The sequence below is a fragment of the Puma concolor genome, chromosome C2 (assembly GCF_028749965.1).
Source record: "Puma concolor isolate L17-30 chromosome C2, mPumCon1.1.hap2, whole genome shotgun sequence".
Classification (NCBI taxonomy): Eukaryota; Metazoa; Chordata; class Mammalia; order Carnivora; family Felidae; genus Puma; species Puma concolor.
The window spans coordinates 144993177-145017903 of NC_141675.1; the positions used below are offsets into that span (position 1 = coordinate 144993177).

The following is a 24727-nucleotide window of genomic DNA, read 5'->3' on the forward strand; positions in this document are numbered from 1 at the left end:
TTCTACAAAATTCAGTTATGTTTGGAAAATTTGCAAGGACTTCATTGATATTTTTTATACTCAAACTTCTAGTAATGTCATCAAACTTTTAATTATGTTAAAAGTACTGACATCTGTCTGTAGCCATAGCTTGCCCAGTACTGGATTCCTATGCCAATTAATGCAAAGGAAGAGATTAAAAGATGGTGAGATGCATTTACTCAATTTTTCCTTGGATGTTAAGAATTTTCGTTAGCATTTCTTCTACTCATTAGGAAGGTAGTACACCTTGGCTCTTTCTGTTTGCAAACTCTAAAGTTCTTTTTTGTTAGAAATTAAAAAAAAATGCAAAAGATAGGAAGTAGAAAAATGTGTCATCTTAGAACCAAAAGAGATCTAGAAATCATATAGTCCAGTCCACGTATTTTAGACTCCAAGAAATTTAGGATGTGAAAGCATGAGTAAAAGTACTAGTTACTGGCAGAGGCAAGGATTTAACTCATTTCCTCTTACTTCTTACCTAGTGTTATTTCCAGGAAAGCTGTTTTCTCTACTCCACAGCCTGCCCCCCTTCCTGCCTTCAACCTCCACATACACAAACCTTATGTTCCATGGCATATTTTATGTTGGAAAAACAGAAGGTTCACATTGTGGCATTTGTCATTTTTCTTTCTTTCCTCCCAAGACTTCCTAAAGTCATTGTCAGTAGTCAAAATCAAGTTTAAAAGAAGAGCAAAATGTTTTGGAGTTAGATTGTGGCTTGTCAATTAAAAGAATGGATTTTTGGTGAGACAATGGCTCTTGTAAACCAAATTAAAAGATATTGGCCGCTTGCTTAAACACCCCCAGAATAATGGTTAGTGTCCAAATTAGCACCATTAACATACCCATAGCATGTGAGCAATTAAGTGAAACCAGGAGAGCTTTGCTTCAATGTATAATAAAATGCTTTGAAGAGCCTAAGAATGATTCTTACGGTAGGGGTTGCCACTGTAATCCTAGCAGTATGCACAGTGGGCCCTCAGTAAATGTTGACTGGTGCTCCCCTTCTGCCTTCAGGCTGCACAATACCTGAAACATTCAGACAGATGGGGATCGGATCTCCGTTTAAAGTTATTCTCTAAGGAGGGTAATTTCCAGCCTCCTGGTAACCTGTTTAAGCCATAACTGCTCTCATTCTCTTGAAGCTTTATTTCAAATCCCTCAGGAAGCACATTTCCAGAACTTTTGTCCTGAGAGTCTCAAAGAAGCAAAGGCTTCAATCTTGTGTCATGACTGAGCTGACTTTGCCAACCTTTGACCATGGGAAAAAGTCTGAAGCCTTCAGGGAGTCAGTGAGAGCAAGAACTGAAGTGTGTGGAGAACTTTTTGTATCTGAATATATTTAAGCTTCATTCTTTGTTGTTGTTACTTAAGTGGACTGAGTGACATGAGAAGTGATTTATGACAAGTCACTTGAAAAAACATATATATATATATATATATATATATATATATATATATATATATATACACACACACAGATCTTCCCGAATAGCAACTGAGCTTTCTTAAAGAGTCAATTCATCATAGAAGAAGCATCTCACAAATTTATCCAACAGCTGTATTCCCAAGGGATGTATTCTCTCTGAGGTCTGCCATCTGTTCCAATTATTCCTTCATTGTTTTTGGTTTAAAAGCCTGACAGGTTTATAACCAGTATGAAAAATTCCTGGAGTGTATTTCTCTTTATCTAGGGAGGGGGGAAGGCTCTTCAACTTTGGATCTTGTGTATCAGAGTATGGGTGAGATTGGCAAAAAGTAGACTGAATTGGAACATTCAAATCTCTATATCATATCATATCATATCATATCATATCATATCATATCATATCATATCATATAAAATACAGTGATACTCATCAGAGGGTCAGCCTCATTTACAGGAGGCCAGAGTAATTTTTAAATTGCTGCATTGATTCAGGACTGTTGCAGAAAGAAGTCCCTTGCTTCCTTTCTATTTGCCCTACCCCCAAATTTTAACCGTAGTGTTATATTCTGTTCATTGGAAGAAATGCCCATGAAATGTCTCATGGTAAAGTACAAATATTCTCAGGAGGAGTGAGACCCATTGTTATTTTCCATCATTATTGCCAGACAGGAAATCTGGTGAGCAAGGCCTAGTTGAAAGGTGGTCAGGTGGGCTTCTGGGGTGGAAGACAAAATGAGAAAAGTGCGGTTTTCAACTCTATAATTTAATCTAAACATAATTCTAGGTGGAGACCACAATTACTGCTCTGAGAAGATGCAGAATATAATGCAATCAGTCTTAAGGTCTTGATTTGGAGAGATTTGGGCAAAAGCACCCACTCCTCGTGTTTTTGTCTGACTTATCCATTTATCAGCCCATTTACCTGAAGGCAGCAGTTATGGAATATATAAAAATAGCATCTGCCTCACTCCCCCCACCCATGTTATCAAAAATGAGGTGACAAAGCTTGGCTGGGAAATAGACTTTTTTCAAAAAGAGTCACGGTATTCTTTTAATTAATGTCTAACAATCCCACTGAGTCCCCTGCAGAACACGTTGGCTTAATCACAGGAGAGTTTTCCAGTTGGGGAAACACAAATATACACTTTACTAGCAGTATTAGTACTGTCATCAGGGAAAGTTATTGAAAAGAAAGAGACAAGAAAGTATTATAGTTTCCTTAGCTAAATCATTCTGCAGATTTATTCGGAATACATTCTTAGTAACAATAATAGAGTTAATTTCTCCGTAACATACATTTCTAACACCAGATAGCAGGGAGTAAAATGGTTTGTATTCATGCTGAAATGTAAAGAAAGTTGATCTTTATCTGGTTAATTAAATTAATACTGATCAAAAGCTGAATATGGGATACCTAGTCTCTCTTTTTTTTAATGAATTTGTGGCTAAATGTCCTAATATTAGGACAGTCCACTTAAAATCCGAAATTTTAAGTTTTTCAATTCATTTTTTTAAGTTTGTTTATTTTGAGAGAGACAGAGAAAGAGAGCAGGAGGGGCAGAGAGAAAGGGAGAGAGACAGAGAATCCCAAGAGAATCCCCACTACAGGGCCTGACTTCACAAACCATGAGATCATGACCTGTGTCGGATGCTTAACCAACTGAGCCACCCAGGCACCCCTAAAATCTGGGGTTTTTTTTTAATGAAAAATGGAATATCTACATACTTGTGTTCAAATTCTCACACGTGCAATTGACTAACCTAGAAGGCAGGTGCCCCCTTTAGATGTGTCATGCGGTCTCTAATTTTCCAAAGTTGCTACATTCCCTATTGCTTCCTCAAGCAAACAAGCTTATTCAATTATAATATCTGCTTGGCCTCTGTAAGCATTTGAATTTTTGATCCCTGTCTAATGTTGAGGGTTGGACTGGACAATCCCTTTCAAAAAACAAAAATTATACTATCTATAAACAAGCACATCTAATCTACCTTGGATTCTTTATAATATGACATATGACTTGACTGTAACCAAGATTTCTGCTTATTAGACTAGCCCGGTGGTCTAAGATGGCCTCTGATTCCTCTTCTTTGGAATGTTTATCATGGGGCACCTGGGTGGCTCCATTGGTTAAGCATCTGACTTTGGCTCAGGTCATGATCTCACGGTTTGTGGGCTTGAACCCCACGTTGGGCTCTGTGCTGACAGCTCAGAGTCTGGAGCCTGCTTTGATTTTTTGTCTCCCCCCTCACTCTTCCCTTCTCCACTCATACTGTCTCTCTCAAAAATAAGGTAAACATTAAAAAAAATTTGGAATGCTTATCACAAAATTACTAATGACTCATTCAAGAAAAGCATATTACCACCATTCCCGAACATTATCCAATACACTTTTCTATAGAGAGGAATCCATAATCGTCCTTTAAGCATAGAATATAGTTCTATATGTTAGACACACAAGAAAACCTTGCTGTATGTGTCTGTATGCCGACAAGGCAATAATATCCCTAGAGAAAGCAGTAGCACAAAATGTAGAAATAGGAATATTTGGAGGTTTTAGTTATCCTTGACTGTATCTAACACATTGCCAGAAAAAAACTATAAGTTAATCTTTAACTTTTTTCTTTTATAGATATAGTTTTCATTTTACTTCTATTGACATGGAACTTTAGCCTTTCAATTTTTATCATCTACATGCATAATTAATTTCATTATATTCTAATATAATTTAAGATAGAAAAATTATATAGGCATGTATAGGTACTGAAGGAAATAATGTCAAGAGGATTAATCAGGAAGATTTTCTTTTAAAGATATTTTTTGAGCAGGGCACCTGGCTGGCTCCGTCTGTTGAGCATCTGACTCTTGATTTCAGCTCATGTAATGATCTCACTGTTTGTTGGTTTGAGCCCCGTGTCAAGCTCTGCACTGACATCTTGGAGCCTGCTTCGGATTCTCTCTCTCCCTCTCTTTCTGCACCTCCACCCCCCCTTCCCAAATAAATAAATTAATTAAAAAATTTATATAAATGAAGGGAAGAGTTGTTCCTTGTCTAAAAAATATTTTTTGAAGGTAAAAATAATACAGTCTATATATTCAAACAAATATCTAGTGGCAGAACTCAAAAGAAATGTGGATTGAAAGTTTATTAAGTTAAATATCTGGGAATGGTCAGTTCAAAACATGCCTCTGATCTACATGAGTATTTCCCTTATTTATTGGTCCACTAAAGGCATTGTAGGACTTCTCAGAGTGTGGAGTAGGTATCTCTGAGTTTATTCCCTTCTATCCTTCATAATTGACATTGCCCATCTCAGTCTTGGCTGATGCCTTGCCTCTCTTACCGATAGGTGTTCCCACTCCATAACCTTTGGAGTCAATGAGGCCCCCAATCTGAGTGAGGTTGCAATTTCTCTGCGTCACATACTCAATGCTGGTGGACTCCATCAATAGGGCATAGTCAGTGGTGAGTACTCGTTGGATCCCTTCATCACTGTTTTTTACCAGGGCTGTCTGCTGCCTGCTGCTCATAAATGCCCACATCTTCTCATAGGTAGATATCTTTGATTTCTGCAGGTAAAGAAAGCACACCCCCCCCAGCAAAAGAGCTCTGAGAATATGCATCCTAAAGCCATTCAAAATCCCAGTGGTCCAAATAGTATAGGGATTCTTCCTTTTCACATAGGAAGCCAATGTTGATGATCCTTGGACTTCAGTTTGGTAGTTGAGCCGAGTCCAATTCACTACAGGGAAACATTGGAAGCACTGAGGCAACCATTGAAGGAAAAGGGGATCTTGCCAATTAACGATGTAAGACATTGGCTCAGAATCCTTTTGCTGCTTTCAGTTGGGGAAGAAAGAACACTGTTATCAATGACAGCATTTGCCTAATGAAATGTGGTCACTAAGAACAGATCTTCAAGGCCCACTGGGCCAAGGAGTGACTAGCTAACTCCAGGACTCTACTTACTCCATTCCCCTTCATCTACTTACCTTCAGTTGGCATTGTCTTACTGCTTTCTGGTATGTCCCTCTCAATACCTGACAGCATGCCTTTGCTGGGGACAGCCTTGAGATAAATCACATGCTTTCGCTGCTTTATTTATGAAAGAACTGCCATTCACTCTTATCTTTTCTAGAAAACTTAGAATATAAATGTTCTTTTCAAGTTGAAATTCAGATCAGGAAACTGTGCTGTATTTATATGCTTTTTATGTACGTATTCAATTTTAATTGCAACTATATTTTAGAAAATGAGGACTGAATATTTCATTTCAAAGTGTTCTATGATTTTGTCTTTTCCCTTATTCAGCTTTTTGATAGATTCAATAATAAACCATAAATATGATGCATATGATATATGCATCTATACGTTACATTATCTCATTGTCTTTCTTTGTTAAAATATACTGTCCTAGTTTTCATATTGCTTGGATATGGATTTTCTATTCTTTTGAATAATGATCTATGATTAGACGTTTTACATTTTACTCTGTAATTTCCATATTTTTCCAATTTTTTTCCTGAATTTGTCTTCATTTGCATCAACACTCCCCTCCATTTGTTTTGAAAATGAAAGACATTATGGGAATTACTGATAATTCTGAGCTAATTCCAGCCCCTACACACTAGACAGCATCTTTGGCAAGCATAGGGTATATCATCTCAGGAGTGCAGAGAAGCTTAAAACATGATTTGGGGCCATAAGCAATAAATGGAATACCTGTGGAATCAGCTCTGGCGTGGTTATTCATGCTCAAGTGGTCCTGGGGGCTCACTTAATTCCTAACTCTATTTAGGACCTGGGTTAATGCTGTAGGCTTTATGAGTTAAGGGAGGACAGATGGCTTTATTTTGGATTGTTAGGCATTTGAAGATCCCCCCTGAGAAACGTCCTGTGAGACAAACAACAATTCAATAAACAGTACCTTATAGATACTGGTATTTTATGGAAGCCATTCGATCACGATTAGGCCCCTGCGAATTACTCCTCAACCCCAGAGATATCTGCAAACTGGAGCTCATGTCTCCAGGACAAAGGCATGCTTTTTGGGAATAGGGTCAATGCCTCATTTGTTGGATGATTTCAACCCCTAAGAAAGAGATAATGCTAAATTTACAATAAAGAGCAACTCAAAGGAGTGCAGGGAGGTCAGTCTGTCTTTCGGCAGTAAATACACATCTGGGAAAATTATTCCTCCGTCAGGGAACTACTTTAAGGGAAAATAATTTTCTTAGAAGTATGAAATTTTAAAGTTGTCAGAGACTTTAGAAATTGGCTCATTCAAACCGCCATTTTCAGAGAGGAGAAAATTTTGATGTAGAAGATTTAGAGACTTCATGAAAGTCACAGAACTAGTTAGTGTCAGGGCTGATACTGGAACCCAGGACTCCCAACATCTTAAATTAAATGTTCTTTCCACTGGACTGTAATGATCTTGGGAAGGTGGATATCCTTATTACAAAATTTCTTCTGAGAATGAATTTAATTTCATTTGCTCTACATATGACAATATAGCTTAAATTCATAAACTCATATTATTCTCTGAAGTAGCTTGCTATTTTGTTTCATGTTAACACAAACTTGGAGTCAGCCTCCATATAAAAAAATCCCATAAAACATCTATTTTTTTTATCATGTTTAAATTTTATTAAAAATGGATGTTGTGAATAGAAAACTGGATTTTTAGCCTAGGGAAGTTGAGGACAAAACAAAGTAAATGATTGGTTCATTTATGGTAAATGGACAAGTGTTGGGAGCCTAGGAGTTGAAGATCATGGAAGGAGATGAAAAGATTCAACTCAAAACCTACAAGCCTGTTATTGAGCCTTATCAGGTGTGGTTCTCAAATTATCTGCGTGGGGGTTGTCTAACTTTTCAATACATGACAGACCTATCTGTGGTCTTACTACTTGTGATTAGCATACAGCTTGTAAAACATGTGGCTTATTAACAGCACTCAACAGCCCTCAAGGACAAGTATCTGCTGATCATGTACTTGGTGCCATCACAATATCCGTGAACTACACAACTTATAAACTCTTTATTTCTTTTCTTATCTCGTCACACCTTGGTAACACAATGTTCCCTAAGTTAGCATGCTCTTCATACCACAATATGAGTAGTCTTCTCTATGGAGCCAGAGGTCATGGATCTAATTCAACCACAACTACTTCTTCCTTCTCAGAGTAGAAGGTTATTCCTGATATGAAGTCCCTGGGGTGCTAGAGGGGAAGTCTAGCTGGCATGGACTCCTTTGAAGCATCGAAGGCAAAACCTTCTTCTCAGTAAGAAAACTACCATTTGGTAGAGCACTTGGTCAAGTTGAAGGTACAGGAAACATTCTACAATTCCTCTAACCCCCTCTTGTTATTCTCGCTGGTGCTTAATGATGGTAAACAAAATGTAGCAGAGAATAGCACCCTTCTGCTTCCATTTAAAATTCTCTTTCATCATTTAGCAATTTTGCTGTTATGGGGCTCCATTGTATTCCACATTTGGAATTGTAGACTATTTGAGAAGCTGGGGAGCTTAGAGATATGGGAAGACCCAAAATGTGGCTACATAAAAACCTTTTCAACTGCTAGAAATATCTGTAGTTGGCCCTAACACCTTAGGACACAGTCAGTTTTCTACCACTGGAAATCTACAAGAAGAACTGCATGATTGGCACAGTTTGCCTTCAGGATTCTTTAACCTCCATGTTCTACTCTCTGGACCAACTCCTTTGTATTATTTAACTCAGGTCCTGACTTTGGAGACACACAGAAGGTCACATTTAGTTAGTGAAAGAACAAGCACAGAATTAGGATCTCTTTCCTCTTTACCCCCGAGTTCTGGCCATTGTCATACCCTGTTTTGTAATGTTTATTTTTTATTAGGTCAAAAAGTACCATTTTGATAGCCATTAGATTTATTCCTTTTTAATACATTTTCCATTTTTAAGACACAAGTCTTAATAATTCTTTTTTTTAAATTTATTTTTATTTTTTTCAATGTTTTTATTTATTTTTGAGACCGAGACCAAGCATGAGCAGGGGAGGGGCAGAGAGAGAGGGAAATACAGAATCTGAAACAGGCTCCAGGCTCTGAACTGTCAGCACAGAACCCAACATGGGGCTCAAACTCACAGACTGTGAGATTATGACCCGAGCTGAAGTCGGATGCTTAACCAACTGAGCCTCCCAGGCACCCCACAAGTCTTAATAATTCTTAAATGGAACTGTTTGAATGATAGTCTGGATACTTTTGCACTTCTAAATCTTCTGTAGTCTCAGCCTGCTAAATCATTTTAAATAATACATATTAAAAAAAATAGAAGCAGTGAATGCCTCTTATTTCAATGAATATGCCAAAGGTTAATTAGAATATTTGTAAAGTACTCCGAGCTTCTTAGCAAGTCACTAAAACCGAGAAGGTTTCATTTATTAAATCTTAGATCATCTTTTTTTTTTTGTTAATACTGCAGGAGCATCAGGTTTCAATAATTTCATTTTGCCTGGTTAAATCTGATTATGTGGCTCTTCTGATGCCGATGAAACATTGTTGGCAAAGATTAAGCATTTTTTCATCTAAAATATGTTATAAGAGAGTGCTATAGTATCTCCATTTGATGACCACCATTTATTGTTTTTTGGTCTCCCTATAGTGCATGGGAGTTAAACACTCACTGGGAAATGATTTACAATGTGTCTGTGTGCAGTTAAAAACTACTTATTGAAAGCAGTAATAAGAACCAGAACATGCAGGGTTTACTGTTTGACAAACAGTATTCTAAGCACTTTGCATATATTAATTCATTTAATCTTCACGGTTATCACATGAGAAAGATTCCATTACCATGTCTGTTTTATAGGTGAGGAATCAGAAAACCACATGAGGAAATGATAAAGCCAGGGTTTGATTCCAGCAATATGGCTCCAGGGTCTGTGTTCTTAAGCAATGGGGCAGGGGGGGGTGGGGGCAGGGATCGACAGGGGATCTGTTTTAATACACAGAACAACAAACTCATGACTTGGCTAGTTTTAACAGCTAAGTTTTCTAAAGAAACAATTGCAGTAAGTAGCATTGGTATTTTTCTGATAATCAGAGCCCCTGTACCTCTTGTAGTCATCATGTAACATATGGAACTATTTACATAAATTTAGACAAAACGTAAGAATTTTCAGGAGTGTGACAGTTGGGACCTAGTTAGAAGTGTGGATATTGTTTATATTTTTTCCTTTAACAGTATTTTGTATTTCATATAGTTCTGTTGTTTTCAGTTTCAGGGTTTCTTCCTGTGTGTATAAATATGTGTAAATTCTTCAGTGTAAGATGGTCTTAAGACTGGTAGAACCTCTGTCTTATAGACATGTGCCTCTAATATCTCATTTTTACTGAGATAAGCATTATTTATCACAATATTTCTTGAACCAGGTTATAAAGCTTCTACATTGGAGATGTATAATCCTATTATTTAGTAAAATGAATAATTGTGCAATTCTATATAAGACCAATACATCTGAAGACTTTATATAGAGATCCATGTTTATATATGCTTATACATATACATATACATATACATATACATATACATATACATATACATATACATATACATATATATAAGCATATATAAATATACCTATATATACATATATACATATATATATGCATAACCACACACACATGCATACACACTGGGATAAATTATTAATATTTGATCTTTATAACCTTATAAAAGTGATATTATAAATGTGGTGAATATATGCACGTTTAACAAATAAAATGCCAAAACCAGTTACATTTTAAAACCTTCAATTTACTTTTTTTCTTTAGATAAATCCTGATTTAAGAACAATCTTAAAAATCAATCAAAGATGTGGAAATCATCTATGTAGAAATCCAAGCTTTGGGAGCAAATAGTTGCCTTCAAAGCAATCATTTTCTCTAACACACACAATTAAATATATTATTTCATTAAATAATACATTCTCACGAAATTTTAAAAATATTTAAATTACAAAAATCACTACAAAAGATCTCAGAAGAAAACATTTATACTTATAGTGAGGGCTTCTGTCTTTCAAATGTATGTAATATGATCATTGCAGTTGATCATGCTCTTGATAGAAAGTTATGACATTTGCAGAATCTCCAAGGTTTTAAAAATTCATGTTCCCCTTTAAAAAACTCCCTCAGTGGGATTTACACACCTTTGCTAAAACATTTTTCATGTTTTTTTCCTCCTGTCTAGAGTTAAAGATTGGTCCATTACAGGCAATATTACAGGATTTGAAAAAGGTTAGCTTTAATTGACCTCATAGATTTCTTCCCAAACAAATACAGTTTTAACCTACGGGACTTAACATTTTGGGTACTGGTGGTAAAATTAGCTGAATCTTTCAAACACAAGCTAATATCTTCTTATGCAGAGAAGTTTGAGAAATGTCTTTCATTTTGTGCTTCTTTATATGACTATTTCTGTCTGAAACCTGTCTCCTCATAATGGCTCATTGCTTCAGTTCCACTGGTGTGGTGCTCAATAACTTTTTTGAAATGTCTTTGGGCTTGATGACAGCTCCTAACCACCCCCTGGAAGGAGATTATAAAGGTTAGAGAGTCCCTTATTCCCATAGCTGGTCCAAAGTCCGTAGACCATGAAAGCCAGAAATGACAAGTCTGTTATGATTTTTTTAAACCTATTTTATCCAAGTCATTTTAGACTGAATCATGATCTAATCTGTGTAATTCTCTGGCTTGGGTCTGAGAGGATAGTGATTTGTTACAAGGCAAGCTTCTACTGCGAAACATTTCTTACATGAGCATTTTCTACCTTTCTGGCTCACAAGGACTTCTGATGTTCACACCACTTCCTGTCTGCACAAGACATGCTACTTAGTCCCATGTTGCATTGTATTTAACAAGTCTGTGTGCATCTTGTCTCTTTATTGCTCTTCAGGTCTTCAAGCTTTGTACACACTTTTATACCTGTCCCTCTCTTGTCTCTTACAGTGCCAACCTCAGGTGCTGGTCAAATTGGAGATCTTAGAAAGCATATAAATTAAGATGAATCCATCTGAACTACTGTACTCTGCTTCTAAGTTGAATTCTAAGGACATCCTCACCATCTGTTTCCTACCTACCATCTGGAAGTAGTCCTTCTGCAAACACCATGTATGCATTTAGGAAAGCTTCCAAAGACTAAGTCTTTGTTTGGCCTGGCCTCTGGAGGTCTTTGAGATCTTGGGGGCACAGGTATTTCCTCTGGATTTCTTTGTCCGTTAGTAGAAGGCACACCTTTCAGAGATCAGTGACAGTAAGAAAGTGGAACAAGGACCAAATTAGAGTTTTTTAAATCCACAGGAATTAGAAAAGTAGGACTTATAGGTAGGGGTGTTGAATGCTAATGGTGATGATGTTATTGGTGAAAATTACAGTAAATTCTAACGTCCTGATTGTTTGCAATTTTCCAAGTAGTATTATAAACACATGACCTCTATGAAGTTATTTATTCCTTAAAATAATCTTATAAGCTAGCTTTTATCCTCAATAAACAGAAAGGGAAATCAGGGGCATGGAGTTTAAAAAACTTGCCAAGGTCAGTATAGCTAATAAGCTAATAACAAACCAATTACTATCTTAGCTAATATAGCTAATAAAGTCAGAATCTGAAGCTATGCTGCCTTGCTCCAGAATATGTAATCTGAAGCACTTCACCATAAATTTTAATTTATATCCCAGCAATTGGTGTTAGGCATATCTCCTGAGAAGACTGGCTGGTATCCTCTATCTCTGAACAATAGACTGGCACCATTATTCTGTTTGGAGGTTGGTTTGCAAGGGGCACTGGGATATCCTCCTTTTTAGATCTCAAACTGTGCTTAGACTTTTTACAAGGCCTTCTTTAACTGGAAAAAAAAATGTGACTTGCTAAACTGTCATCATGAGACCAAAGTTTGGACTATTCCCTTTACCCTGAAAGGTAATTAATAGAATTACATCAAGGAGAAAGAACAGAAGTTTTGTACTTTCCTTACCTTCTATGAGAGATGGAGAAAACTAATGTCTTAGTGCTCCATTATGAAAGGGAAAGCTGGAGCTGGATGCCATTGCTGTCAATTTTCTTGGGTATAAATGAGGTAATGGTTCGTGTTGACCTTGGGGATGCTACACCCACGTTGTGTCCACAGGTTGGCCATGAACTGACTGATCTTTGTACTTCCTAAGATGCTGGTGGTGGTCTTGGGGAGTTAGAAGGGCAGGGAAAACTTTTACCGTTCAAGCGTTTGAAACAGTAGAAAGAACCAAGAAATTCTGCAGCAGAGAGTTGAGAAACCAATCCAGTTAATATCATATTATGATTTAGTATTATCCCTAGTGGGATAAAGAAAAGGGAGTTTGTTGAAAAATTCTCCCAAATGAAGTCTCTTGAAATTCTAAATTATTAAAACACTGACTTATAAAAAGAGTTCATTTATTAGCAATACAAACAAGACAAGGAGAAATAAAAGATCCCCAAATATCAGGGGATTTCCTGAGACATCTTTAACAGTCCCTGGATGGCTGATAAAATACTCTTCCTCTCTTTAACCTTGTCTTGGTAATTGGCCTAGTGGTAACTGACATCCTTTGAACAAATAGATATTATATCATCCCTAGTGTTGAAGACTTTAAGACTCAAAGTGCTGACAACCTTGAGAAAATATAATGTTTAATAAGCATCATTAACAGAGTGACTTTGGCCACAAAACTTAAGAGTTGTTCCTTTCTCTGGACAATATCAAATTCCAGGTGTCCACCTAGAGCTTTGTGAATGCATGTGAAATTGAATTTATGATTTAACCCTGGTTTTCTTGTGTAAACACAGTCTCTGATGACCAATGTAGTTATTCTGTATACAAATGACTCAATGAAGGAAAACTGCTTCAGCCTTTCCTGTCTTAGACACATAGTACCTTGACTAACACTTGCTTAATAGATGTCAGTTTATTCCCTCAGCCTTACCTGAATTCAGATGGTAGAGAGCGGAATTTCACCTGAGCTATTTGAACAAATTAAATTTTGGGGTGTTTTTCATGTTGAAAATCAAGTAAACTAAATTTGAAATCTAGGGTTGTTCTGTCTGCAATAGTAGAAAAGTCTAGCGGAAAAAAACCAATAGATTTTGACTGAAACTTTAGTAAGCAACTTCTGGCCACACTTTTCAAAGAGAAACTTCTCTAAATTCTTGTGGTCTAGAGACCACATGTGAGCAATTAGGGTATTTTGTGTCTTCACAAATTTTGATAATTTCTACAGTTCTTTCCTTTTCGGTACTTCCTATTCCATAGCTCTAAAAACCATTTAGAATCAATTTGAAAACAAAAGGACAGATTTCTACCATTTGGATGCTGCCAGAGGTAGGAAAAAAAAAAGTTTCTTCCCCTGGGAACAAAAGCACTTGAAGTTACACTGTGTGTGATAAAATGCTTCTTATTAGAACCTTCCTTGTGGTTGAGTGGAGATGAGACCCATCTGAGCAAATGGATTATGACCCCAAAATGGATTCTGATCCAGGTTATACTAAGCAAAGATGGTTTTTCTTACTCATTCAATAGCCCAAGAGAGGATATTGTCTTCAACTGAGAGAAAGTGAGGGAGGGAGCCCCGATGGCACAGCCGAGGTGAAATGGTAATGAAGAGCACGGTCAGGACTGAGGTTTTTGACCATTAACTACTGTCACTCAGTGACTCCAGGTGGAACTACCCTGAGAGCTGACAGCCTGGAATGTTTCTTTCCCTTGTGGAGTAATCCAGCTTAAGAACCCTGAGTGTGTATCCCTCTGAAGCTTTCTGACAGCTTGCCTCCCTCAAGGGGAAAACTAAATCGGATTTAGTCCTTGTTCTCTTTTTACAAATAAATTCCTTCTTGATAAATAAGGTTGCTGGGCTACAAGCTAACTTGTAAATCGAGGAACATGGCAACAGTGTCTTTTCCTGTGTGGGTCTCTATTATCCCTGCTGCTGTGGTCTGAATGTGTCCCCTGAAATTTGTATGTTGGAATCTTTAACCCCCAAAGATGATAGTATTAAGAAGTGAGGCCTTTGGGAGGTGTTGAAGTCATGAGGATGGAGCCATTATGAATGGGATGAGTGCCTTATTAAAGAGGCTCCAGAGAGAACCCTTGTCCCTTCCTCCATGTGAGGATACAGTAAAGAGTCTGTGACCTGAAAGAGGGCCCTCAACTCAACCATGCTAACGCCTTGATCTCAGACTTCCAGCCTCTGGAAGTGGAGAAACACATTTCTATTTTTTATAAGCTACCCAGTCTGTGGTATTTCATGACAGTAGTCTGAATGGACAAAGACACTTGCTCTCTTCCCTCCCTCCATCTTTCTTAGAATTCATTAGTACATTTGTTTGGTTTTTGGAAACATGTTTTCTGAGGGCCTGCTATGTGCTAGGCATTGCTTTAGGTTCTGGGGACATAATGGCAAACAAAAGAAAGAAATTCTCTACCTTCAAGGAGCTTACTCTGAGGTTTGGCTGAAGCCTGCCTCTTCCATTGACAGATTTGTAAATTTGGGGCAAGCTATTTAACTGAGTTGTGCCTCATTTTCTTTGTATAATGGGAATAATATCAGTACTTGCCTCAAATGGTCTTTATGAGGATCAGATGAGATCATCTATGTAGAACATTTAGAAACAGAGTGCGTGGCTATGAGCTAGGGTGCTGGGCATGCTGCTACTTTTCACTGCTGTTGCTGGTACTATGATCACATTCTTTCCCCTGAGATGTTTCTTGAATCATCATTTGCCTGGTGACCTGAGAGACCACTTTCATTTGTGCCTCATTTTCAGGGCCAAGGAGCAAGCAGGAACCCTCTATGAAAATGCCCAGGGAGTAGAAGTTGTGAGAGTAGCTCATGACTGTTGTAGGGAAATGCGCTATCCAACACACTGTAATGTGGCCACCCCAGGGTCCTGCTGGAATAATGGGGACCAGCACCCTTTATATACAAAGAGGCATGTGGGCAGAGAGAGATCAAAATGAGGCCAAGGGATGCTTTGTGAATACACAGATGATTTGCACAGGAGTAACGTCAGGCCCATTGCTTTTGCAAATGGCAGCCTCTCTCTCTTCTGTATTTGTAGTATACATCCAGAAGGTAGGAGAATCTTCTCTGCCTCTACTTATCTACTTCCCAATACTTTAAAACTTTCTGATACTGGTAAAAGAGGTAAATCATTTCAGATTTTTTTCAGACATACCCAATTCTACTTTGGCAGTGTCCCTCAGTCCTATATGCCTTGCAGGTAACTTTCCTGGTTTCTGACAAGCATCATGATGAATCACTGGCTTGGAGTAACTTCTGTCTCTTCACACTATTGATTTTACAAAAATCCAAGCTTTCAGAAGCATGGAAAGCCATATATTTAATGTCATTTGTCCTTAAAACAACACTCGTCTAGGGAAGAAACAATCACCGCCCTTTATACATTCACTAAATCAATGACATATTTCTTAAAATGAAAAGAATGTTTAAAAATCATTTTTTTTCTAACAGAGAGGAAAAGTAAATCCTAACTTTTTATGGTGCTCTGTTTTTGATAAACCTCTGGGTATAGTTTACTCTTAAAACAAAGTAATTTTTATTTATTAATTAGTATTGTTATTGTTGAATAAAATTTACTGCATAAGTGGTACCTGTTTTGGTGAACCAACACTGGTAACAACGAATTGTTCCTTTTTTCACCCTTAGTTTTTTTATTCCTAAATTAGTATCTACTCAATCCTGGGATGACAACTTCATTTTTGGTAATCTAGATGTGAAACCTTGACACAGGTGTTTTTAGAATTTATTTCGGTTGCGCTACTGTTTTTCTTTTTCTTTGTCTTCACATGTACAGTTGCCTCTTAAAAGAAGGTCTAACCCATCCCTGTCATAGACCAGGCTTGTGACTTTGAGCAGATAATTTAGCTTCTGAAGGCTTTGTTCTCTTCATAAGTAAAGCCAAGGGCTGACCTTCATGATCTCTAAGGTGTTTTTGTTATCTCTACACCTCCCAGGATCTATTGAAATCCCACCACCCCGCCTACCCATGGAGCCTATTGTGTCCGAGATTGCATAATAAAAGTACTAAGGCTTATTTCATAGGCAAGGAAGAAATCAGTTGCATCACTCTAAGTAAGTAATTACAAATACTGGAACAATGAAATGCGCTTGACAATAAAACTATGTGACTCTAACTTTAATTCTCCTTTGGTGTTTTGGAAGGCACTCCAAGCTATTGGAAAGCTTCAGGCTACCCTGGTGGCACCGTCCTCACTGGTGCAGATACAATATTTGACTGGACTCCCTCAGAATGTTTTTGGTTCTGAATCTCCAAATAAATTCCAGTGTCAATATGTTTATTTGTTATCCGTTTCTATCTCATTAGATACAGAACAGAAAGAACAAAACAATGATATTCAAGTATTCTGTAATCTGTCAGAATTTCAAATTAAGGAATCTTCGTTTTATAGGTCCCATGCATGAGTGATTAGTTAATGGGTAGTTGAGCTGTATTCAGAAAACAGCATTTTTGTTGCTGTTGTTGTTCTAGTGACGGCAAGAAGATGCTGACCTATAGATCTGAGTGTACTAAACTGGGGATAGAGGAACCAGAGAAACTGCTTTATACTGACTGCTGGGGGCACATATGTTCCTTGTAATGGGAGTGTGTCATAGTAAATTTTATTATTTTTTTTAAACCTGCCCCCCCCCCATCTTTATTTTTAAGAGAGACTCTTCTATTCCACGTTTCCCTCCCCTCGGTATGAGGTAACCATTGAGAACCCATTGTCAGTTTCTTACCTTGAAGAAGGTCATTGTGGATCCATCTCTGACTGCCCCATATTCTATCTTGGTTTGCTTTGCCAGATCATCTGCTGAATCTATGGGGGATTCCATTCTCTCCACTGTCAAGAAGGCAGCCAGGTTGGCAGTGTAGGATGAAATGATGATTAAGGTGAAAAACCACCATATCCCGCCAACTATTCTGGTTGATAGAGCTTTGGGCATCAGCTCTGATCCTGTGATGGTGTCACCAGAATAAGAGTGTTAAGCAAAGTTAAAAGAGAGAAGACTTATGATTCAACACTAGTCTAGAGATAATGCATTTTTGTGACATGAAAATTATAAAGCCATCAAAGACTTGCTCTCTTGTGTGTAGGTGAAATAGAAGTATTTTTTCGAATTAGAGCAAAATCTAAATAATCTTTTTCACTAATCACAATTACTGCTTAAAATGCAACTTATTGACATTTGATGGTATTAAATGTGTTTAACCCTGAGATATTCTATGTCTAAAATTTATACAGTTAGTTTAGTTGCTTAGATCTGAGTTTGTTTGCTTGTTTTTGTTGAAAAGTCAACCCCCAATCTTTGGATGCTTTTGTTAAACTTTTAGATATGTACCTTATTGTGTGAAATAAAGTCTTATCAGTTTTTATACAGCTATGAAAACTTTGAAGTGCTAACATATTTTTATTTAAGGTTAAAGGATATGAGAAACTTTTAAAAGATTAACATATTATGCCATTTGTCTCATGTACTTTAATAAGACATTAGGATTTTACAATAAAATAAAATAGGATAAAGCCACACTTGACAGCAGATGAATCCTTTTTCATTGTTTTATGCTACTTTTAAAGTCAAAATTATTTTTTTTCTAATGTATATTCTTAATTGACTGAGGAGAATGTATTCATTGAAAAACATACTTTTGTTTTTTTAAAGTGCTCTTTTATTAATTATACATCAATGACTGGCTGTTTCTTAAGTGGAAAGGGGCTCTTTCTGGTAAAAAAAAATCCATTTTTATATGTCATCCAGTGAATATTGTGAAAGATAACATGGAGAGGCACTTAACATGTTTTCTAAGAGACCCTTTCTCTCTAAAAGAAAGGGTCTATGGGCCAAGTGTCCTTACACAAAGGTTAGACATTTGTGAAGACTCCCTAGCTCAAAACTGTTGGTCAACCTGAGCTATGAAGGTCAATAAATCCAGTAGTAGAATTAAAAGGGATAGAAGGGGATATGCAGGGCTCATTCCAGTTGTTCTGATTCATGGGTAGATTTTGGCTACTCTGCTTGCCTGAAATTCACCATGGGTTCTGTACTTGGCATTTCCTCCATGAACTTGGGGGCATGATAAGTTTATATGACTAGTTAAAAAGTGGAAGAAAAACACCCTGAATGTAAAAATCCAAAACGTGAAGTAGAACAGGGGAAATATCTGGTTTCAAAGATTCTTTCGCTATTCTGATTGGGTGTTTTGAAGTTTTGTAGTCAATGGCTTAAGATGGAAAGGGGAATTGGAGTTTACCAATCTACAGATAAATGAGTTTATGCTCAAATTTAATCTATAAACAGACACACATATTGCTCATGAAATCAAAGCCAGCTCGGGGCTCATGATAAGCAGATCAAGGTTGGCAGAGTTTCCGGGCTTTGAATTAACAGATATATTTTCCTAATGCTCTTAGGAAATCTAGGAGCTTTATTCTCTTTTAATGAGGTAAATAGTTTCATTGCAATTTGTATTTCCTTCTTTTGTTTGTTTGAATTTGGGTGTGTAATATTACACAGATTTATAATAGTTTCCATTAAATTGCCTCCAAGGATTTAGTGGGATAGTTTGTTGCTGTTGTTTTAATCTTGTGGTTTAATGGGATTTATATGCCTGTGGGTGTCTGCGTGTGTTTAATGCCCAAGGTTGTTTCATATCTTTGTACTTAATTGATCTAGCAGCCTTTTGGCAGTGTGATATTATTTAGATCTTTAGTTGCTTATCATTAAAATACCATTTATTTCATAAAATAGCCATGGGAAAGAAGTAATACAGTTAATATAGATATATTTTCTTAGCTTATAGTTATAGATTTTCTCCTATAAATTTATGCTTATGTTATTTTGTAGCATTCGTGAAAATATAAGGTAGTAATTTGTTATTTGTGTAATTATGTATTATGCGGCAGCAAAACTGGATAAACCCATTGATAACCAACCTCTGACAGGTAACAAAAAATACAAATTCGCATCTAGCATATTTAAAATAAATGTACTTTTGAATGAAGTTGTGGAAATTGAAAAAAATAATTAGTAGAAACCTACTCAGATTGCATTTTAAACCCTTGGCATATGATATAAATTAGATTTCTGGATATGTCATTGTGTTTTTTATTGTCACATAGTTTTGTGACTTTCATGACCCTCAGTGTTAACTGAAATACTTAGAAATGGCTTTCCTCAATAGAGATGATCTGTCCAAGTTCAGAAGTAGAGAGAATGAAGTTATGAAAACAATAAAAGTTGAGTGAAACATCCTTAGAAAATTTTGGGATGAGAGACAATACTTGCTGAAGTCCCTTTAGTGCCTTTTACGGCAGACATGACAGCCAATCCTGATCCAGACTTTGCTCACGCTCTGTAGAAAAGAGAAAGTCTGATCATCACATTAAAAAAGAAATTAAACAAATGGTTTCCAATTGAGTACAGTGACAAGCTTCTGCTAACAAGAGAGAGCACAACAGTTGATACAGAAGGTTGCTACCTGGCCCAATGCCACATGCTAAAGACAGATGCACTAGGAGTCATCAGTACCACAAATTTGTATACGATGATATTTCAACTGACAAATATTTTTAAACTTCTTGAAAAACAAGCAGAGTCTGGTTGGGGCTGACTGTCATGTACCCAAGGTAGTGGTAACGATCAGACACTGCATCCCATGGTTTGCTGTGGATGATGGTAAACTCCAAACAGAATATGAAAGAGATTTGGGGAGGTGGGTGCACTCATATGACACAAGACAGTCATGATCATATATACCTGCATGGACTTGCTGCGTGTTCTTTGAAACCCATGTCTATATTTTTCTATTCTAATGGTATAGAAAGGCAAGCTATAGTGTGTGGGGGAGGGGTCGGTCTCCCTATTTTTTGAAAGTAATTCCTTACAAGATAAATGTCCTAAAAATTAAATGCATTGGTAAAGCAGTATATAGCTTCTAATGGGTTTTCCTGCAGAACTTAAAGTTCTGTGCGATGCTCTAAACTTACCCAACTGATTCGTAGTAAATTAGGTGCTATGTCTATACGTATTTAACGATGCCCACATAAACTATGCTGAACTGCCAGATGAGAGAATTTACTCACTTGCCTCAAATATTTGGCATTTCCACACTACAGACCCTTGTTCTCTCTCTCTATCATTTGTAGACACAGAATGTAAACATTTCCAGTGGTATTATAACAACTCCCTTATGAGAAGCCTTAGGTTCACCCCCAAGTAACAAACATGTTTAATATATATTCTTGCTGAATTTTCTTTGCCAATTTATTTAGCAGCTTATTGTCAAATGAGCAGATTATTCTAAAGCGACAGCATCTGTGACTTATGATTTTCTTAAATTAATGCATTTAATCTTGGGAAGTCTTTTCTAGACCATACGCCTAGAATCAAAGCTGAGGAAAATCCACGAAAGCGTTGGATTTCTTCCAAAGTTTAAAAAAACTCCCTCCTCCTTCCCCACCAAAATCAAAATCCCCACATGATAGGAACTATAGAAAATATATTACAACTCTGTGGATTGGATTTCATTTCCTCAACCTTGAGAGTTTACTGTTGCTGTGCTTACTGATCAAGGAAGACTGAAAAGTTACAAGCTAAGATGGATCCCAGTAGGGTTGCCAGAGTGGTAACAATTTAGTTAGTGTCAGCTATTGGAAAAATGTCAGCCAACTTAATTTTCAAAGGATTCAAATTCCACTCCTTTCGAACCCTTGGCTTGCACAGTTATGGCTGAAAAGGAAAGATCTGATACCTCCACCTGTGCAAATTTGTAAACCATTTCTAAGGTACTTTACCCTTTACTTCCTTCTAGGAACATTTGTATTCACTGCTTGGTAGAAGTCTTATTTTAGAAATATAGCAAGAGGTTCCATTTAGTTCACATTTTTATCTTTGCTATTTTTAGAACTGGCTGGGAAGGTCAGGTTCTATTTTTTTTTGATTCCTGAGATGGTTTTTCAGCCTACCCTCTCGCTTTAGGGTGGAGTTTACCAGCAACAAAGCCTGTCAGCAGACTCTGGGATGCCTGTGACAAAGATGGGCAACCGATGTACCTTGCTGCATGAGAGCGCCAACTCCAAACCAGAAACTATTTAGTAAAGTAAAATTGTTTTCCACCACATCTGAGTCAGGGTTGCATGGGTGGGGGTTATACCACTCGTAGGGTGTAAACCTGCATAGTTAACAGAAACAGTCTGTAAACATCAGATAAATGCACGTGGCACCAGCAAAACTTGCTGAACAATAAAGAAAACCCAACAATCAATGGTGAAAGTAATCAAACCCAAACAGTAAAGGCAATATTCATCAACTTACAGCTTTGGTGGGCAAGGTCAAAGGAGACTTGAGACATTATATTTACCAAACTTCTTATTTCTAGGCCAAGTGCTTTGGTTGGCTGGAATTGTACGTCTCCGACCTACATTTACTGGATTCTTCTGAGTTTTCATTCATTTCCATTTTACTGAACAACTAGTTGGGCTGTAAAGAAAGGTTCACTCATCCCAAGTGTTTACCCCACCAAGCAGCAATGACTGCTACATACACTGGTTTCATACCAAGTGTCAAGATACTATGTTGCTAGAGGCTGGGGGACACAAAGTGAAGGGGTGCCTTGCCTGCGAGGGGCATCTGTGGACAGATGCTTAAAAGAAGTATGTGGTTTAATGATTTCATAACGCATCAAAAGACCTGCAATTGTGAAAAAATTAGTGAACAAAAAGAAGGTGTGGATTTGGGGTATATTCGATTTTGTTCAGTTCATATATGGAAAGGAAAATCATAATCTTTCAATGAAGAGACAAAGTTTAAACTTAGAAGTATCCTGGACCAGGGGATAGGGATAGGGTTCATGAGTGTTAACTCTATAGCTTGTCTCCCTGGAGAGCTTTACATTCAAATTTCCCTTTTGATTTGTTTTTATTTTGTTGATAGAATGACGGATTGTAGTCACTTGATCAGCAGCCCTAGCAGGTGAGGAAGTCGATCTTCAACAAGTCACTTAACTTCTCTGGCCTCAGTTTCCTTATTTGTAAACAAGATGGAATCCAGATATCTCTGGGATGTGTGAAAATAAAAATCTGAGGAAGAGATTTTTGGTTCTTTCTCTGTTTTCGAAAAATCTGTCTGACCTTTGTAGCCCAAGGAGTTGCCTGCTCTGTGGTTATTTTGTAGGGCTATCTTGCCAGGGGGCACTTATTTTTCCAAAGAGACATTAGCAGATGCTCGGCAAAGTGATCTGGAAATGATTTAAAATGCAGGAGTCCTTAGGCTGGAAGCTTTGCCATTTGCCATTGGGTCCTTTGAATGCAAGCAGGAGCGTTAGAGTAATGTTAAAACCCCATAAAACCGGTAAGAACATACGGAATGCTCTCCAGCCATAAGGTTTCAGCAGTAAACAATAGCAGGTTGCTGACACAATGGGGAGAACTGGGATTAAGGTGAATACATTATCTAGAGCAAAAAGCAGGGCACACTATGAATCATGCACAAGGAACTGGGCAGACCCTCTGAATGCAAAACCATTCCCTAAAACCCTGGACACCTTCTGGAAAGTGTACAGGGTCTCCTCATCAGAATTAGGGGTACCAGGATAACAGCCTTATAGTTTACGCCACAATAATGGTATCCAACTCATTACTGAACCTTCTCCACAGCTGCAGGGTTCACAGCGCAGGTTCCTGTGAAGCTTGTGAATATAGCTGCAATTGATAATGCCATGCCAATACATTTTAATTACTGTTTCAACAATATAATTAAGTTTTGAATTTATACACTCTTCTAACCATAGTAGTTTACTGAGCTGAAGAAATGAATACCGATATTAATGAACCCACTAATTGAAACAGTATGCACAGTAAAGATGCTGTTACTTCAACAATATCATTGTCACTTGTACAATAATTTTAAAATACTAATTGCAATAAATTAGGAGGCTCATGCACTCAAAAGGAGGAGTTTTCTAAACAGACCATAAAACCTGGCAACCACTAACCCCCTGATAGTCAGGTATTTCTTCCTCATGTATGCTCTGATCAATGACCTCACCACTTCCTCTTTGAAATTCTGCTTTTGGGGCGCCTGGGTGGCTCGGTCGGTTAAGCGTCCGACTTCGGCTCAGGTCATGATCTCACGGCCTGTGAGTTCGAGCCCCGCATCGGGCTCTGTGCTGACCGCTCAGAGCCTGCAGCCTGTTTCAGATTCTGTGTCTCCCTCTGTCTCTGCCCCTCCCCTGTTCATGCTCTGTCTCTCTCTGTCTCAAAAATAAATAAAAACGTTGAAAAAAAATAAAAAAAAAATTCTGCTTTTAACTTGTGTCAGTGTTTTATACTTTGCAGTTCTAAGTGAACAATTAGTCTAATTTTCTATGGAAAAAAAGAAAACTGCCTAAGCAGCAGTATGACTCTGCCTGGTCTGCAGAGATATTTGAGGTTCTTTCTCTCTAGGACTCGGAGTGATTTGGGGTTGGACTGAGGACTATTAGCTATCAGTAGGATCCTGGGCTATAAGACACTGGTTTTTTCATAATGCAATAGACCCACCTGTTGCCTGGATGTAGATATTTCAGTTTGAAATGCCCAGTGCCTGCTTAAAGGTAGCCAACGTGACAGCAATGTCAGCATCAGGAAGGCTGGGGGAAAATTAATATAGGACCTGCACAATGATGTTCTGAAGTTGCTATTCCCAATTGATACTGATCTTTAGTAAAATAACAGAGAAAGGTACAAATGTGCTTAGAATCTGTGTCAAAATTTGCATATAAAGGAGTAGCATTATGTTGAAATATAAAGGTTCATCTTGGGTTTATGTTTATATATGCCAAGCTTTTACTTGAATGAAGGATATAAAACAATCTTCAGACTGAAGATCTCTAATTAAGGGATTCTTTTTATGGCTGAGAATGAATATTGGACCTCATGAAGAAAGGGAGATATGTTCATCTTTTAAAGGGGAGAGCTCTATTTGAGTTTGTGATATAACCACTGGCTTTGTATTACAACCTTTGAGTTACAGTTTGTTTTTTGCCAAAGCCAACTTAGAAAATGTTCAGGTTTAAGAAGGCAAACATAAATCATAAAATGTAAGCAGACATTATGTCTGGATATTTGGTTTATTTAAATTGTGTATTCATGATGGACATAATTCTTTGGGGTTGAATATTTTGCAAAAAGCAATTAAAGAATGTTAACCACAAAAC

At 37.4% G+C, this 24727-nt stretch overlaps 1 protein-coding gene across 6 annotated transcripts in view; it reads right to left on the minus strand.

Moving 5' to 3' along the window:
- The window catches only part of GRIK1 (glutamate ionotropic receptor kainate type subunit 1), a 375649-nt gene that overhangs the window by 19451 nt on the left and 331471 nt on the right, over positions 1-24727 (minus strand). For all 6 annotated transcript variants that reach the window (XM_086675821.1, XM_086675820.1, XM_086675824.1 and 3 more), the window contains 3 exons: positions 21585-21703; positions 17272-17489; positions 4793-5018 (listed from right to left, as the gene is read on the minus strand). In XM_086675821.1, coding sequence (XP_086531947.1) covers positions 4793-5018; positions 17272-17489; positions 21585-21703 — 563 coding nt within the window. The remainder of the gene's footprint in view (positions 1-4792; positions 5019-17271; positions 17490-21584; positions 21704-24727) is intronic.